Genomic DNA, 18,277 nt, shown 5'->3' with positions numbered 1-18,277 from the left:
TTTCCTTCACTTATGAAGCTTAGTTTGGCTGGATAGGAGATTCTGGGTTGACAGTTATTTTCTTTAAGGATGTTGAATATTGGCCCCCACTCTCTCCTGGCTTGTAGGGTTTCTGCTGAGAGATTTGCTGAGTCTGATGGGCTTCCCTTTGTGGGTAACCCGACCTTTCTCTCTGGTTGCCCTTAGCATTTTCTCCTTCATTTCAACCCTGGTGAATCTGACGATTATGTGCCTTGGGGTTGCTCTTCTTGAGGAATATCTTTGTGGTGTTCTCTGTATTTCCTGGACTTGAATATTGGCCTGGCTTGCTAGGTTGGGGAAGTTTTCCTGGATAATATCCTGAAGAGAATTTTCCAGGTTGGATTCATTCTCTTCATCGCATTCAGGTACACCTATCAAACATAGGTTATGTCTTTTCACATAGTCCCACATTTCTTGGAGACTTTGTTCATTCCTTTTTACCCTTTTTTCTCTATTCTTGCCTTCTCGTTTTATTTCGTTGAGTTGATCTTCAACCTGTGATACCCTTTCTTCTGCTTGGTCAATTTGGCTGTTGAAACTTGTGCATGCTTCGCGAAGTTCTCGTGTTGTGTTTTTCAGCTCCATCGATTCATTTATATTCCTCTCTATGTTGTCCATTCTCGTTAACATTTTGTCAAATCTTTTTTCAAGGTTCTTAGTTTCTTTGCATTGGGTTAGAACATGTTCTTTTAGCTCACTGTAGTTTTTTATTACCCACCTTCTGAAGTCTGATTCTGTCATTTCCTCACACTCCTCCAGCCTTGTTCCCTTGCTGGTGAGGAGTTGTGATCCCTTTTAGGAGGAGAGGTGTTCTGGTTTCAGGTATTTTCATCCTTTTTGCGCTTGTTTCTTCCCATCTTTGTGGGTTTATCCACCTGTTGTCTTTGTAGTTACTGACTTTCAGATTGGGTCTCTGAGTGTACTTCCAGTTTGTGGATGCTGAAGTTACTTCTTTTTCTTAGCTTTCCTTCTAACAGTCTGGCCTCTCTGCTGTAGGACTGCTGAGGTCCACTCCAGGACCTGCTTGCTGGGGGATCACCTGCAGCAGCTGCAGAACAGTAAGTGTTGCTACCAGTTTCCTCTTCTGCTATCTTTGTCCCAGAAGGATGCCCGCCAAATGTCAGTCTGTTCTCTCCTTTATGAGGTGACTCTTTGGCTATACGGGGGTCAGGGAGCTGCTTGAGGAGACAGTCTGTCCTTTATTGGATCTCAAGACCTGAGCTGTGAGCTCCGTTGTTCATTCAGAGTTGCTGGGCAGGTACGTTTAGGTCTGCTGCAGCAGAACTCATAAACTCCCTTTTTTTTTTTTTTCCCAGGTGCTCTGTCCCAGGGAGTTAGGGCTTTATTTATGAGTTTCTGTTATGCTGCTGCCTTTTTTTTTCTTTCAGGGCTGCCCTGCCCAGCAAGGAGGCAGCCTAGTCACTGTCTGCCTGCAGAGGCTTTGCTGAGCTGCTGTGGGCTCCACCCAGCTGCCGTGTGATCTTCCCTGCAGTCCTGCTTCTATGGGTGTAGTTCGAACGGCCTTGGCAATGGTGGCCTGCCTCTGTTATGGCAGACTCCCTCTGTAGTGGCAGGTTGCCTCGGCAACGGCGGGTTGCCTCAGCAATGGTGGGCTGCCTCAGTGATGGCAGACTGCCTCTGTAGTGGTGGAGTGTCTCAGTAATGGCAGACGCCTCTCCCCCACAGAGCCAGACCATCCCGGGTTCAGCTATGCTTGCTGTGAAACTCTCAACCCAGAGCATTTTCAATTACTGTTTTTGTGTGTGTGTGTGTGGGGGGGGGGTGTGGGACCAGCCGAGCCTGATCACCTGGCTCCCTGACTCAGAGTCTTTTTCTGTTGTTGTTGTTGAACAGTCGCCCCTCTCCCAGTGTTCCAGCTGCCTGTTGAAAAGGCACCGGGATCTCCCGTGCCGGGACTCACTGAGCCGGCTGAAACAGCGGTGCTGAGATTCCTGGCGGTTTTTTTGCCTAGGAATCTCCTGGTCTGGCTACTATTTCAGATGAGTGGTTGACTCTGCCATCTCAGGGCTCCAGTCGCCAGCTAAGAGGGCACCCAGACCAGTGTATTTTGTACGGAGAACTGCTGCGCCAGGGTGCGGGCAAAGCAGCCGCGTGGGCCGAAACAGCTGCGCCGGCTGAAACAGCCATGCTGGAGACCCGTGGGGCTCCTCTGCCTGGGAATCTCTGGTCTGTGGGCAATAAAAATCAGTCTGGAAATGCGGTGTCCACTCACCCTTTGCACTTTCATTGGGAACTGCAATCCTGAGCTGTTCCTAGTCGGCCATCTTCCCCCGATCTCCGAAAAATTTCACTCTTAAAGAAAAGCTGTGATCTAAAAACCCACAAGAAAGGATATAGGAGCCAGGTAGCCCAGCAAGAATCAGCAGAAACTATAAATGGATGATCCAAGCAGCAGAAGCAGAGTCTGGTGACTCATACCTAGGCCATCAAGAAAAGTGATAGGGGCTCTGATCCCGCTTAGAGCACTGAGAATAAAGAATCTGTGAAACATTATCATTTTTTTCTTTTCTAATTTTTGTAGAGATGAGGATCTCACTATGTTGCCTGGGTTTGCCCCAAATGCCTGGCTTCAAGTGATCCTCATACCTTGGCCTCCCAAAGCACTAGAATTACAGGTGTGAGCTACTGTGCCTGACCTCATTTTTGAGAAAAGGGAAAAGAATGGTGTTAAAAATTATCAGACAATGATCTTATGAATGACCAGACTATCAAAGTGATATTTTTATATCTGGAAAAAAATAACAAAAGACTGAAAGAAATTTGTTAAACATAGAAAAAATCATGTAATGTGAAACAACTACTAAGACCAAGACAAACAGGTCACAAAGACAGAGCTGAGACAACAGGCCTAGTTAGTAATAAGGAACTGATTTAACCTCGATAAAGTTTCCATTTCTATTTCATAAACCAAATTTCAGGCCAGAGATTAGGGTAGTTCATCATTTTTAAAACCTGAGACGCATCTAGAATTAATTTATAGCAAGGAACATGACAAAGGGCAGTAGAAAGTCTGAATTTACAGCTAGCTTAAGAGTTGGACTCTGGGAAGTTAGCACCAACATGTACAGGTGAGTAAGAGAAGTGGGGGAAATAATTAAGCAAATATACTAGCCTTCTACTATGTTTTAGGCACCATTTAGCCCCTACGGACATGATAAGGGAAACATCCCTGCCTTAAGTCACCTGGGTGGGACACAGACAGTGTAAGAAAAATTGTATAATAGTAAATGGAAAAACAAAGCAGAGGACTGAGGCTGGGTAGACATGGGGACAAATCTCATGGAAGAGGTGACCTTTGAATTTGAAATTCTCTTGGTGCAAAAGGGAGGATGTGTATATTGGAGAGGGGCTGATAGGTAGGACAATCTAGGTAGAGGCATTGGTACCTGCAAAGGGACAGAGGTATAGTGCATTCATAACAAATGGTATTTTAAAAGTCCCTTTGGAATCCAGCACTGTGAGACATCTAACATCTCCCTAAAATTATCATATTTTCAGAAAACATCAAATGGGTCACAGGGCACTAGAAAAGCATTTTAAAGGATAGGATTAAACTTTAAATATGACCTTGAAACATCAGAGAAACTAACAAACTAACTGCTCCTTTTTTGTGTGCAAGGAAAACCATGGCCATAGATACAAAACGTAGAGTGGCAGAAAAGGTCAAGAAGGGACAAAGGAGTCCTACTGAACTGCAAGTGGGGAAGCAGCCAGCAGGGCAGGGCAGGGCAGCTGATTGAAAAGAGAGGTTAGGCACCGAGAAACAAACAAGGAGAGCAAAGCCCGAAAGGGCTCTTGGATTGATTCTGCCATACGGTAGATGGTAGACTCTGAGGATATCTTTTCCAGTAAGCCTCAGTTTCCTCATCTGTGAAACAAACGGACAGAGTCCCTTTGTATTGCATGTCTCTTGAGTCAATAATATTTGGGAAGGTTGAAGAGCATTTTGAGAGTCACCAGATGACTCAAGTTGGAAGCCAAGCTCTTTAAAGGCCCAGATGGAAGGACTGGGAGTACTGCATTGAACCTGAACTGAAGGCTGGGTGGTGATTTCAAAACCGCCTTCTATCACATAATGGATTATTATAGGGAGCATAATTAGCTGTTCTCTATTTCTAGAGAGATGAAAACAAGAAGAAAGAGAACAAAAGAAAAAGGAATCAAATTGCAGTGAAGACTGTTAAATAATGGAATGAATTAATCCTGGAAGTTATCAGCATGACTTTTGGGAATGTGTTCAGAAACAGTCTGCCTGTCCAAGATGATTCTGGACAGGGTCACCAGCTGTGGCTGCACACAGTTGGAGGAGCCATATGTCATTTCAGTGCCCTTCTTAGCTCTGTGTTTCTGCAGTTGTATAATACTATGCATAAATAGAGTAATACCAAATTACCCCATTTATACATTTTATGTATCTATTAATATGGACAACAGCTTCCTTTCCATTTTACCAGTAAAGTTTTGAATACAAATGTTACTCAGGCTCTCTCCATTACAGCTCTGCCTTCAGAGTTAATTGCCTCGCAGAACACTTAAGGAGTCATTTTTCATTGTGATGGTGAGCAAAGGGAAGGCAGACGGCATAGTCATGTTATTGATTTGATGATCCTTGCCTGGCTTGTTGAATAAATGGAACTGAATGTATGGTCACTGCATCCAGACTTTTAGGGGCTTCAAGGTTCAATTCAAATTATATCAGACAGCATTTTCAGAAAACAAGAATCCATGTATTCCCTCAAGGCTTCTAAATGATGATCCCAGGGACCATGTAGGATTCCTCAAACCACCTCCCTGAGTCCTGTGGACAAGTTTAAGTCTCAGCTCCTAAGGAAGAAGATGAGCTCTCGTGGGTTTTCCCAGTGCTTTTATTATCTGCGTGAAAGCTTAGGATATGCTACCCGTCAGTGAGGGAAGCCTACTCAACCTGCATGGGCTATGCTAATTTGCAAATTATAAAGTGGATAAAAGGAGGTAAATTACTCTCTTTTCAGGAGATAAATCCTCTTAACTTTTTCCCTATAAGCTCTTAGAGAAAGATCACTGTGGCCTTAAGGAGTTAATATAGTTGTAATCAACATTTACCTTTTGTAGAATTAATTTCTACTGCTGGCCTGCTCCCCCACCAGGACTTCCATTAAGAGTAAGGGGACATCCACACTCAAAAATATCTTTGGTAGATACTATGGCACCATTAAACAGTCTATGGCAGGACTGGAGATTAAAGCAACTATCAGTATAACATGGAGTTTTAATCAAAACTTGAACATACTTCCTCTGGAGACCACAGGCCTTATTAGGGATCACCTATGAAGTGATCTCCAGAAAAATGTTTATGTGGCTAGAATAAATTTTCAGGTCCACTTACCCACTCTTAGCCTTTTACCAGTTGGCTGGCAAGTCACTTAATTTTCATTTTTGGATCTAGAGAGTTCTCTTCTGCCTGCCTTTTCTGGGCTCTGTGTGGCAGAATTATACAGTACTGTCTGCTAGTAAGAGGTGAATTATATTATTTTCTTTTTCTGGTTTGGTTATGCAACATGTTACAATAAGTATGAGTGAGGCGTAATATGAGCAGGTACTAGAACCAAGGTTGGATCTCTTGCTGCCAGCTTAAGAGATCCAGAGACCTTGGTTCTAGTCATTCTGAGACTCAGAACCCATCCATTCTTGATACAGAAGTAGGCTGCTATGGCCTGAATGTTTGTGCTCCACCTCCTACCAAATTCATACATTGAAGCACTAATCCCTAATGTAATGGTATTTGGAGGTCAGGGGTCTTTGGGGAGGACTAATTAGGTTTAGGTAAGGTCAAGAGGGTGGAGCTTCATGGTGATTACTGACCTTATAAGAACAAATCAAAGCCCTTTCTCTCTGCCATGTGAAGATATAGCTAGAAGGTGAACATCTGCAAATCAGGAAAAGGGGCCTTACCAGACACCAAATTGGCCAGGTGTCTTGATCTTGGACTTCCCAGCCTCCAGAGCTATGAGAAACAAATGTTTGCTGTTTAAGTCACCTAGACTCTAATGTTTTATTATAGCAGCCTGAAGTAATGAAGGTAGCAACCTTCTTCTGTTGAATTCTCCCAAATCTATGGAAAGTAGGACTATTTAATTCATAGCCAATTAAAAGTAAATTTTTTTTTACTAATTGGAAGTTTTATATAAACCATGGTATCAGCTATCATAAGAGATAACGGAGAACCTCACAAACTTACCCTTTTTAAAATTTAAAACATTTATTTTTTAAAATTTTAAGTTCCATGTGCAGATGTGCAGGTTTGTTACATAGGTAAACGTGTGCCATGATGGTCTGCTGAGCCTATCAACACATCACCTAGGTTTTAGGCCCAGCATGCATTAGCTATTTTTCCTAAGGTTCTGCTTCCAACTTCCTCCTTCCCCAAGCAGGCCCCAGTGTATGTGGTTCCCCTCACTGTTTCCATGTATTCTCATTGTTCAGTTCCTAGTTATAAATAAGAACATAGAGTATTTGGTTTTCTGTTCCTGTTTTAGTCTGCTGAGGATAATGGTTTCCAAATTCATCCATGTCCCTGCAAAGGACATGATTTCATTCCTTCTTATGGCTATATAGTGCTCCATGGTGTATATGTACCACATTTTCTTTGTCCAGTCTATCATTGATGGACATTTGGGTTGATTCCATGTCTTTCCTATTGTGAACAGTGCTGCAATGAACATATGCGTGCATGAATCTTTACAATAGAATGATTTCTATTATTTGGGTAAACACTCAGTAATGGGATTGCTGTGTTAAATGGTATTTCCAGTTCTAAATCTTTGAGGTGTTGCCACACTGTCTTTCACAGTGGTTGACCCTTAACATTTTATTCATACCCATAACATTCTTATTTTGTTGTTTTGTTGCTTCAAAGGTAGCTTGGTTATTCCAACACATTTTGATTTTCCTCTTTGGCTTTGTAAGTTGTCTTGTTGAGTTTTAATTTTTTCCTGTTTTTCTCTTTGACCACAGTAATTATTTACCAGTCAATTCCAGAAATATCAGAAAGAGGTGGCAGTGGGAAAAAAGAAAAAAGAAAAGAAAAATGTGTTGGCCAGGTTTCAGCACTGGTGGTCTCATTTTCATTTCCATGAATTCTTATTTTTCATGTGAGTTTGTTTCTAATTGCTCAGTCTTGAAAGTGTTTGAGTTAACCTTTAAGGTTGACTCATTTCTGCTGCATGTTTAATTAGCCATGTTCACTATTGTTTATGCTTTTCATCCTGTTTTTCTTCTTTTTTCCTTTATATATTAATCCATTTCTCACAATCAAAAGTTACAGAAAGAGAAATTTAAAAGTCTGAAATGGGAGGACCCTGACCATGTCATTTTACAGTGATACTGGTCAGTAAAAGAAAAAGCTTGTGCTATCCTCAAAATACAAACAGCTAAAGTCTTTACTCATAGCTAAGAAATGAAAAAGCAAAACAAAACCAAAAACATCTATAAAGAGCACTTTAATGTAAAACTTTCCTGGTTTTAAATTCTGGCTCCATTATTATTTACTATGCAGCTGTAGGCAAGTTACTTAATAACCATGAGTTCATTTTTCTCATATATGAAAAAAATAACTGATAATACAGTTGACCTTGGAACATGATGGGAGTTGGGGTGCCAACCCCCTGTGCAGTTTAAAGTCCCTGTATAACTTTTCACATGCCCAAAACCTAATTACTAATAGCCTACTGTTGACCAGAAGCCTTACCAATAATAAAAACAGTTGATTAACACATATTTTGTATGTTGTATATTATTATAAATAAAGTAAGCTAGAATCAGGAAAATGTTATTAAGAAAATCATAAAGAAGAGAAAATATATTTACTATTCATTTAGTTGAATTAGGTCATTATAAAGATTTTTAGCCTAATTGTCTTCATTTTTGATAAGTGGAGGAGGAAGAAAAGAAGAAGCTGGTCTTGTTGTCTCGGGGTGGCAGAGGCAGAAGAAAATCTACATATAAATGAGCCCACACAGTTCAAACCCATGTTGTTCTAGGGTCAACTGTATATAACTCATAGCAAGGGCCTCCAACCCCAGACTGCAGACCAGTACCAGTCTGTGGCCTGCTGGGAACCAGCCCTCACAGCAGGAGGTGAGCGAAGGGTGGGCGTGAGTGAGCATTAGCACCTGAGCTCCACCTTCTGTCGGATCAGTGGAGGCATTAGATTGCTCATAGGAGCATGAATCCTATTGTGAACTGTGCATGCAAGGGAGCTAGGTTGCATGCTCCTTGTGAGAATCTACCTGAAGTGGAACAGTTTAATCCCAAAACCATCATCCCTGCCACTGACCCACCTGGTCTGTGGAAAAACCGTCTTCCAAGAAACCGGTCCCTGGTGCCAAAAAGGTTGGGGACTGCTGCTCTATACGGTTATAGTAACTCAAAGAACAGTAGTATGGTGCAAAGAATAGATTCACAACAAACAGTACATTTTAATGATGACATCAACCATTGATGCTTTTTATTTGCCAGTTATCTTTTGTGAAGTGATCTGTCCTGAGTATAACTAATATGTGGACATTTCCATAAGATTCAAAGTAATTTATTTTTCTGGTCATAAAGGGTGGAACTGAGTTGAGCTCTTTCAAACTTAAATAACATGGTTTAAAAAAATTACTACCCAAGGAAGAAATCAATGTTCAAAACATGAAAACAGAAGATCTCTGTAATAGGTTTCAGACATGCTACATTGGAAATATAAATTGCTTTATTGTTTTGTGTCATCTTTCACAAATATTCTCATGTTCATTGAACCTTGAATCTAAACAACTTGGTTTTAATAGATGTATTCCTTTGAAAGTATAGTTTTAGGCTTGATTTCTGTCCCTGAGATATGTAGCTTGATCCATCCTACATGAATTATAAAAACACAAAATCCAGTGTATTGAGATTGTGAGCTTGAAGTAAAATTTTACATTGTAAATTATACATTTGTGGAGTATACATCTTTTGTATAACTTTTTTGATGAAGAGTTTCCAAAATTTAAAGATAATTTTATTTATCAATTAAATATTTATCAAGAAACTATTATGTACCAGACTCTTGATAGCAGCCAGGGATTCAAAGATAAAATAAAATATAGCCACTGCCTTCAGAGAGCTTACTACCGGGGAAGAAAGAAAAGTACATAGCCACTTTGATATATGTTAGAGAAGGCGTGAGGTTTCAGGACAGTAAGGTCAAACTTGTGGGAAGAGGAATGAAAAGGACGCATGGAAGAGGAAATAGCATTTGTACTGGGCTTTGAAAACAAGCAGCTAAGAGAGGGGATTTCAGGTACAAGGACAACAATATGACAGACCATACGTATCCTCAGAAAATCATAAGAAAAATATGTATGGAATGATAAGCCTAGCAGCAGTCATTCACCAAGCAGCAAGCACAAAGATATTTTATCTAGTCATTTTTTTTTCATGTTATAGGTGAAGAAACTGAAGGTATGAGAGTTTAAAATAGTTGTCTAAGGACCCCCGTGTGGCCAGTGGTGCTGCACGGATAGGTTTAGGACTCTGAGGTGCTAAACCTGGAAAGGAAGCTGAGAGAGGCCAAGGAGAACACCTTTCATTCCAGAGTAAACATCTGGGCCTATTTTAACAGGCAATATAAAGTCTGCAAAGGTTTATGAGGAAGTGATATAATTAGAGTTGTGCTTTCTTTTGGCACCAGCCCAGGTGAGAAGCCACCACTCCCAGAACAAAACATGGAGGGAATAAGAATGGAAAAAATAAGATGTCTTTTCTGTCTGCTCCAGGGATTAACTCTACAGAGCTTGATGATAACTTAGATGGAAAAGGGTAGAAAGAGAGAAGACAGGCTAATTTGAAGGTTGCAAACTTGAGCCACTCTAAAACAGACTACAAAAACAGACAAGTCAGGAGAGAAGAGCTGGTGTGGGAAATGCTGGGAGGTGACAGAGGAAAGGGGGAAGGAAGGCTGCCTTTATACCTGAACAGTAGGAAATCCAGGTTGAGATGCTGCTGCTCAGCAGGTGAGAGGCATTGGCTGAAGACCCACAGAATTGGCAGTTAGATGCAGAGAAACTTTCCCTAAGTAAGTGGAGAGGGTAAAAGAAGCTGGCTAAGGATCAGACCTGGGGGAATGCCTGTATGCAAGGGGCAGATGAAGCTGAGGATGCACAGGAAGGATGTGCTCTACAGCCATTGCCTCTAAGTGAATTATAAGTGGGTGCCTGCAATTGGTCAAGGCACATAACAGCAGAGGAGGGGAAAGTTTCCAGCAGGTGGGGAGGTGTAATGGGGAATAATCGACAGTCAAACACTACAGAGATGTGAGAATTGAGGAAAGGGCATGTTAATGACTATGATGACTATGTTTATCACTCCTTACCACTGTAGACAAATATTAAACTTAGCAATTGTACAACTGTTTTATTTCACCTCTCTATTCTTTGTTCATAGCACTTTAACACAACTTGTAGGTATGAGTTTATTTGCAAGATTATTTGTTGAATGTTTATCTCTGCATTGGCTGTAACTTCTATGAGGGCAGGAACTCTGGCTCACTATAGTATACCCAGTGCTGTCATTTAACAGACTTTTACATGTTTCTTGAATGAATAAGGGTAGCAAGTGGGGATTCACATAACTGTATTTTGGATACAAGGCAAAATTATTTCCTTCTGTTGATTTTAAGCTCTTTTAATATCAGATATTTTCTCACACAGAGTCATATTTATTAACAAGAATCTCCGATATTTGTTCTTATCTCTGTTGTTTCCTGGGCTCTTTGCCTAATTTTCTAGTTTATTTTACCATTTGCCACATTTACTTTCTTCTTTGTGAAGACACATACACTGGCTATAAACAATATTTGGACTTGAGGTTAAAGGGTAACTAACATGCCAGATTTTTATAATGAAGTTTTGATATAATTCAGTAGTGCTATTTTTTATTCCAGCCACCTCTAACAAAATAAGTGCTAAGATTGTATCAACAGATGTGTTTCTATAAGTGTGAAGATATGGTGGCAGAATCATAGAAGAAAAACAGAGTCTGAAGGGACAGAAATTTCAGAGGCTGCTGGAAATTGGAAATTTGCTTTAAAAAACTGTCTTCAGAGGGAAGAGTCCTACACTGTAAGCCAGCAGACCTGGAGTCCATTCCCAACCCATCTCTGAGATTATGGGAAATGTACCTCTCACTGGTAGTATTAGATTCCTTTTACTCACTTCTAAAATAGGAGCACTATGAACCATCTACATCTTTCAAACATGCTGAGAAGATTTCATTAACACAATTTTAAGAATTTTTTAAATTTCAGGAGAAAGCCTAATTATTTTTAGTCACTAATAGTCAATACATGTGAAAATAAAGTTTCCCAATGGCTCTGAGCAGCTGAAAAGATAAATTGAGGTATCAATTAGAAGCAAGTTATTTGCTCTCCCCACCCCAAACTGGTATGACTTAACATAATTTGTAGTATTAAACTGTGCAACGGGGTTAGAGTAAAATGCATCCTAGGAATCTAACCCAACCCCATCATTTTTTATGTGGAAAAATAGAGGACCCAGAGACTGAAAGACTTGCCCATGGTCACACTGCTAGTTAGTGGCAGAGCTGGGTCTAGATCTTAGGGCTTGTGACTCCAAGTCCAGAGCTCACACATACAAGTTTAGCTCTTTTCCTATGAGCTCATGTGCTTTTTCCTATTACATACACCGAGTCACAGTTTCATTAGCAGATGCCCCATGGGCATGCACAGATTTGCATTTTACCAAATTTCTGAAGTCACTAGCAAAAATAAAATTGTCCTTACTACCTTAAGCCCATTACTTAGCAGACACCCTCTAGGTCCTTCCTCCTTGACTCTGGATTTAAAGATTTTTTAGGAATAAGGGCTGTGCCCCAGTATCTTCATCCACAGAAGCACAGTGATGAGGGAGAGTCACACAGACTGAGGAACCAATGGCCCTGGGTTTGAATTCTGGCTCACTTACTCACTAGCTGTATTTACCCTGGGAAAGTCATTTAATCTCTCTAGAGTTTTTGTTTTCTGAATAGTGAAAGTGGAATAATCAGCTCCACAGATTCATTAAGAGGGTTATACCAATGAATATGTAAAGCACTTAATATAATGTCTGGTTCTCTTTCCCTTTCCTTTTTTCATTAAATTAAACCAAAGTCCTCTTATTGTTATTATTATAAATAAGAAAGACATCCATGACACTGTGGGTAAACTATCATTTTACACATTATGTAATATTTCTAGATTATTCAAAATAATCTAATCATCCTGCCCAAACTTCTAAGGCTAAAGTAGAAAATTTCAAAATTTCAAAACCTTAGACCTTCTATTAATGTTCTTTTGGTAATGTTATAATTAATCATATATGAGACAGGATGATGGCAAAATTCTACTTCCAGTTGTAGTACATAGCTTCTTTTCAGTAGTGGCTATTTGGGCCATTGGTATTTTTGATCCCGTGAGAAAAGTTAATCTGCTTCTCATTAGGAAGAATCCATAAACTATGAAATCCATAATCTTCCATCACAAAGTGACAGCAATCATTATCATTGTCAATTTATGCTCCTGAAGAACTCTATTTACTTTGTCCACATTTCATCTTAATGTGCCTCTAAAACGCTTGGGGACCATGCTGTCCGGGGTGGCCGGAGACACATTTGGTGGTTTAATGTCATGCAGCAGAGTCACTTAATGTGTCCTGTTTTCATGTCAATCTTTCAACCACTTTGAGGTCAGAAGACAAAGTGGCTGCACAGTGAACATATGCATAAACAACAGCATAAATCCCACCTTAACCAAAGAGTCTGGCATGGCTGGCAGTGGTTGCTCGCAGAAAATACAGAAATGAAGCAGCAGGTTCACTGGGTGGGGGAGCGGGAAACGTAATTAGTCAGCTCTGGGAATGCCAAAAAGCCTACTTAGTATCTTTTGCCTTACTATTCTAATCCACTTAAAGGGAGAATTTCTCCCAAGCACCTAAATTTATTATATTAAAAAGAGATTAGTGCATGGGCAATCTATATTATCCATGATGATAACATAGGGATGAGTCGGCAGGCATAGTTTTGCTTTTGACCTCTGATTAAGATGAGAGCCATAGGGAAGGCAGTTGACTCATTTCAGAAAAAAACTAAAACGGCCATGTCTAAGCATTACTTGCCACTTATTACTGAAGCAGTTGCTGGTGGAAAGAATGTAAAGTCCAAAGATAATGTTATTTTTTAAATAAAAATAAATAAATAACTGTTCCTTAAAAGAGATGGCCAAACTAGCACCCATGCATTTCTGAGTCACTCATTTTTAGGGTTGAAATTCAGTGTATGAGAGAAACCCACCATGCTCATGGGATGCTTCTGCCTTCACATATCCTCAAGCTCATCCTTCTTAAATGCTCTTATTCATGCCAATGAAGAGTACACATGACACTGACATTTAATAAGCTACATTTCAAACAAGGAGTTTGCTAAAAAAATTTTGAGATTATGCAAAGTACTATAAGAAGACTTTTAATAATGAATGCTAATTTAATAACTGGACAGATATGCTAACAAATGGAGACACAAATAGCCCAAAAGCCAAGAGAAGACTCCTGGCACCCTGTCCTTCACACAGTGGGGGTAGGCTCAGGAGTGTCCCTATGGAGCTCCACATCTACATCCTCCTCAACTCCCCCAACCTGTCACCCTGCACAAATAGTGGAGGAGTCTCGAGAGAACATAAGGCTTCTAGGAGAGGAATCTGGGAAATGATAAATGAATTCAAATCCAATTGCTCATTTTATTGAAATTAAGTGAAGCTCATAGATTCAAGTGGTTGCTAAAGGTCACAGTTCTCAAGTCTCCTGTCATTGTCATCCTCATTATCAAAATAATTTATTAACTGATTTCTATGTGTAGGGCACTGGGATAAGCATGGGCATATATAAGGACTTTCTGTAAAAATGTAGAATAAACTAAACTTCAGCAATGAGATAACTGGTGTCAGCATTTGGTTCCCAAGAGCCAATTTTGCTCCCAAATAATCTTTGGAATATATTTCCTCTCAAATGTCTTAAGATTTAATTGGCTGTACACACACTAAATATTTTGATGAGGAGTGAAAAACAATAGTCATTTAGTTCATATATTGGTGTCAGTATTTGCCTTGTTCAGGGAAAACCTAGATGATGATAGAAAAATTTTTTCTACAGATACTGCCTTTTTCTTGCAGTGAAGACATTTTATTTTCTTGTTTACCAACATTTTATTATTAAATATTTAAACATATATCAAAGTTAAAATAGTTTTATAATGAATACCAGTATTCTTAGCACCTAGACCCTACCATTAACATTTTACTTCACTTGCTGTATGATATATCTGTCCATCTACCCATCTTACCCATCTACCAAATAGATGTAGGTAATAGATAATACTGCAATTTAAAGGAGTAGAACCATTGTCTTACTCCTCTAAGAATAGCTTGAAAAATCTACTCAATTTTTTTTTTTTTAGAAAACAAAGAACAAGCTCATCCTGAATTATGTACACACATACTCATCCTAGTTTAATCATCAGGCTCTGTAAAAAGTATGGTAAGCTATTTCAATCTATTGTCTAGCTGTATCAACCCTGTAGACATTTTCAGTATTCACCCAAATGCTTCCTTTTTTAAAGACATGAGCTGCTGATTATAGAGAGGCTCTCTCCTACAGATCATCAGGAAAAATTACCTGAGATGCTAGCAAAAAGTATTTTTATTCTTTTGTTCTACATTTGAGTATCCTCCCTCCCCAATAGTTCCTTGAGTGTAGAAATATGGTGCTTTCTACATCTCACTCCCCTCATTTATAATGATAGTTTTATAATACCTATCTTACAGCCTTGCCATGAGGATCACATGTGAAAAAGAGAAAACCATTTTATAAAGAGTAAACTACGATGCATATGTAAGATAGCGTTACCATTAGTAATCATAAGCAGTTGTTAGAAAACACAGCTGAGGTAATGGTTTACATTGCTACTTGGCTCTTTCATATCAGTCAAAAAGGACTTCAAAGGTTAAAGGAACAGAGAATTGGCAGTTGCTTTCAGTCTGCTCATCTTATGAAGGATCGAAAAAACCTTGGTGTATGTCACATAGACTTGTTTTCATTAGTGAAGTGTTTGTTTTGGAAATCATCCCAGTTTTAAAACAATACTTCCATTAGCTGTGCAAGTACCTATAATTATCCATCTTATCTGACCAGTGCCAAACTATTTTACTTATTGCATCCCATTTACCTTGGAGGTGCTGACAAGAAAAGAACAAGACATTCACTCAATATATGAGAAGGTGCAGAAAATGTTTATTTCTTTGAATAAACATCCACAAATGAACTTTGGATAGAAATTCCTGCAATAAGATATCATCAGGTACGATGAATGATGAATCTGAAGGTGATGGAAACTCTCTGTTCCCATATATGGGAAAAATTCTGTTACATGAATACCTAATGTTTACAAGGCATAAAGTAGTGTATTTTCCATTTTTTTGTGTCTGGTTGGACACAAGTCAAGAAAGTGGGGAGCAAATTCAAAGCCAAGTAGGGAAGTAAGAAAAGATAAAATAAGCAAGGAGGCCAGTTCATCATCAATTACTGTTATTGAGAACTTGCCAGATTGCTAGCATTTTATTTTATGCGTAAGGGGAATTGAAAAGAAAAAACAGATTGACATCACTGTCCTCAAAAAGCATTAATTCCAGCAGTGGTTGGAAAGAGAAAACAATCAGGACACAGAAAAATTCAAAATTATAACTAGATGGAATAGTATACGCACGGAGAGAAATAGGTGTGGTTTGTGATTGAAGCTTGAGTTATATTCAACACTGACACTGAGCATGCTTGGAATGTAGACAACACTACTGCAATGAGAAGACCTCTAAGAGGACAGGTATAATTATCCCCAGATAAAAAAGATGTGCTTTTCCTATAGGAAAAGGAGAAACAGAACAAAAGCTGGCTGTGCCCACCTAAGAGAGAGAGTTCCCCTGGCCCATGACCTCCATCTGGTGCTGAAAGCAAGGGCGTATCTTAAACCTACTGAGATGGTTGCACAAAGCTATCATCCTCTGATGCCACTCAACGTTCCAAACATACATGTTCCCTAGCTTGGTTCCATATTCACAAAACAAATTTCTAATAATATTTATGACACACATACTGGAAGAAAGGAAGCTGGCCAGAAGGGTCTAGAACATGGCGGCTCTGCTAATGAGGTTTCTTATTGTAAATCCAGTAATTATTGGCGGTATAGGTGTGAACATACATACATGTGTATATTATATGCAAATACACTATATTCAACATATGTTTTTCAGAGAAACACTGGAAAATCTAAATTTATAACAATGTGGATATCTAGATATTTGGGTAAAAGTTTATATTCTCACAAAATTTTACCATGCTCTAAATTAGAACCTTGTAAAGGCCCTTACTGTGCTATTCGGTGATATTTTTTGTTCCTTCTGTTCAGTCTACAAGTTTTGCTTAACTGCTGAATGCTCCTCGTTTATCATACCTGATTGCCCAGGGGGAGGGGCACCTGATGATCCTCGTGGTAGACAAAGAAACACAGTCAAAACAGCAGCTCTGTTCCCAGCACATGGTTCAATGGCAATTGGCTTGGGTGCCCCCTGAAAAAGAAAACCCACTTTAAGTTTGCATAATTGACACAGCATTGCTATTTTAATTTTTTAAACCTTATCTATCCTTTAGGCAGCTGTGCTGTACATTCCTGGTTGTTCAGGACACACCATACGTCATTTTAACACCAGCTCCCTGCACACTATAGATGTGCACTTGGATTACATATGAATAAAACAACAAATATCACTATGTTTGATGAGCAGCTTGTGAGCCACAAAGTTATACAACTTTTCTTCCTTTTCCCCAATTTTCTCTTCTCACCAATAATGTACAACATAGCGTAGTTTATCTAAGTGATCACAATTCAAAGTTTTCAGTTGGCATATCTTTATTATTTTTACTGTCTATAGAGTGTACAACATGATGTTTATTACACACACACACACACACACACACACAGAGTGAAATAATTACTACAGTCAATCAAAGTAACATATTCATCACCTGATACAATTACCTATATTTTGGTGAAAAAAAGCACCTAAAATACACTCTCTTAGCAAATGTGGAGTATACAATACAACAGTATTAACTACAGCCCTCCTGCTTACATTAGAGCTATAGACGTATTCATCCTATGTAAGTGCAAATTTGTACCCTTTGATCTACATCTTTTCATTTCCTCCCCTTCCCTGTCCCTGGTGACTATTGTTCTACTCTGTTTCTATGTCTTTGACTTTTTTTTAAGAATCCACAAGTAAAAGTGAGATCAGGTTGGCATATCTTTACCATTATTTTAGTGAAATACCTACCCACTAATCACCCACCAAGGCACTTGTATAAATAATATAACTTTAGGCATAACATAGAATAAATAAATATATAATAATAATAGTAATAGCTAGTATTTTATTAAGTGGTTACTATGGATTCAGTGTTCAAAGTGCATTACATATGTTGACTTATTTAAACACACAACAACTCTGTACCATGAGAACACTGAAGCAAGAGGTTAAAAAAGCTTGTTCGAATTCATATAGCTAGGAAGAAGTAGCTGGGCTAGTATTTAAGCTCAGGTAGGCTGCCTCCTGAGTTCATGTTCTTAATCACACAATGCAGGCTTATGATGTGTGTATATACAAAGAAACATGCATCTCCACACATGTATACATAAACCTATGCACAAGTACACAGATGTGTACACAAATCCACACATGAAATCTGGAATTAAACACAATGTGACCTTTGGAACAATTAGGCTATCGGTTTATCCTAGGAATGTTAGTTTGGCTATCATTTAAAGAAGAGATATGGTTGATATATAAAGCAGCATTTCTGAGTAAAGGCAAAATTAAACAGAAGAAGAAGTACTATGGATTTAATTATTAGAACAAATTATTTGTTCAGGTTTGTTTCACTAATGATATTTAAACTTTTCAGAAGAAATACAGACATATGCAGTCATTCACCTAGAATATTCTAGAATACCGCTGTTTCTAGAAAGTTTAATGAGGCATTAAAGATAAAATATGCCTGCTTTCATGTAAAACTTAGACTGAAATTTCTGGTGACAACGGTTTTATGTGGTTATAAAGGATTTCTCTTTTATAGCACCATAA

At 39.0% G+C, this 18,277-nt stretch overlaps 1 protein-coding gene across 8 annotated transcripts in view; it reads right to left on the bottom strand.

The window, feature by feature from the left end:
- The window catches only part of ATRNL1 (attractin like 1), an 842,256-nt gene that overhangs the window by 94,588 nt on the left and 729,391 nt on the right, over positions 1-18,277 (bottom strand). For all 8 annotated transcript variants that reach the window (XR_004269856.1, XR_004269857.1, XM_032281122.1 and 5 more), the window contains one exon: positions 16,591-16,705. Coding sequence is in view for 6 of the 8 variants with exons in the window: in XM_032281122.1 (XP_032137013.1) it covers positions 16,591-16,705 (115 nt within the window). In the remaining 2 variants the exon portion in view is untranslated. The remainder of the gene's footprint in view (positions 1-16,590; positions 16,706-18,277) is intronic.

The sequence above is a fragment of the Sapajus apella genome, unplaced genomic scaffold, assembly GCF_009761245.1.
Source record: "Sapajus apella isolate SASKATOON/1434 unplaced genomic scaffold, GSC_monkey_1.0 scaffold13, whole genome shotgun sequence".
Classification (NCBI taxonomy): domain Eukaryota; kingdom Metazoa; phylum Chordata; class Mammalia; order Primates; family Cebidae; genus Sapajus; species Sapajus apella.
This window is presented reverse-complemented; position numbering and strand designations above follow the sequence as displayed.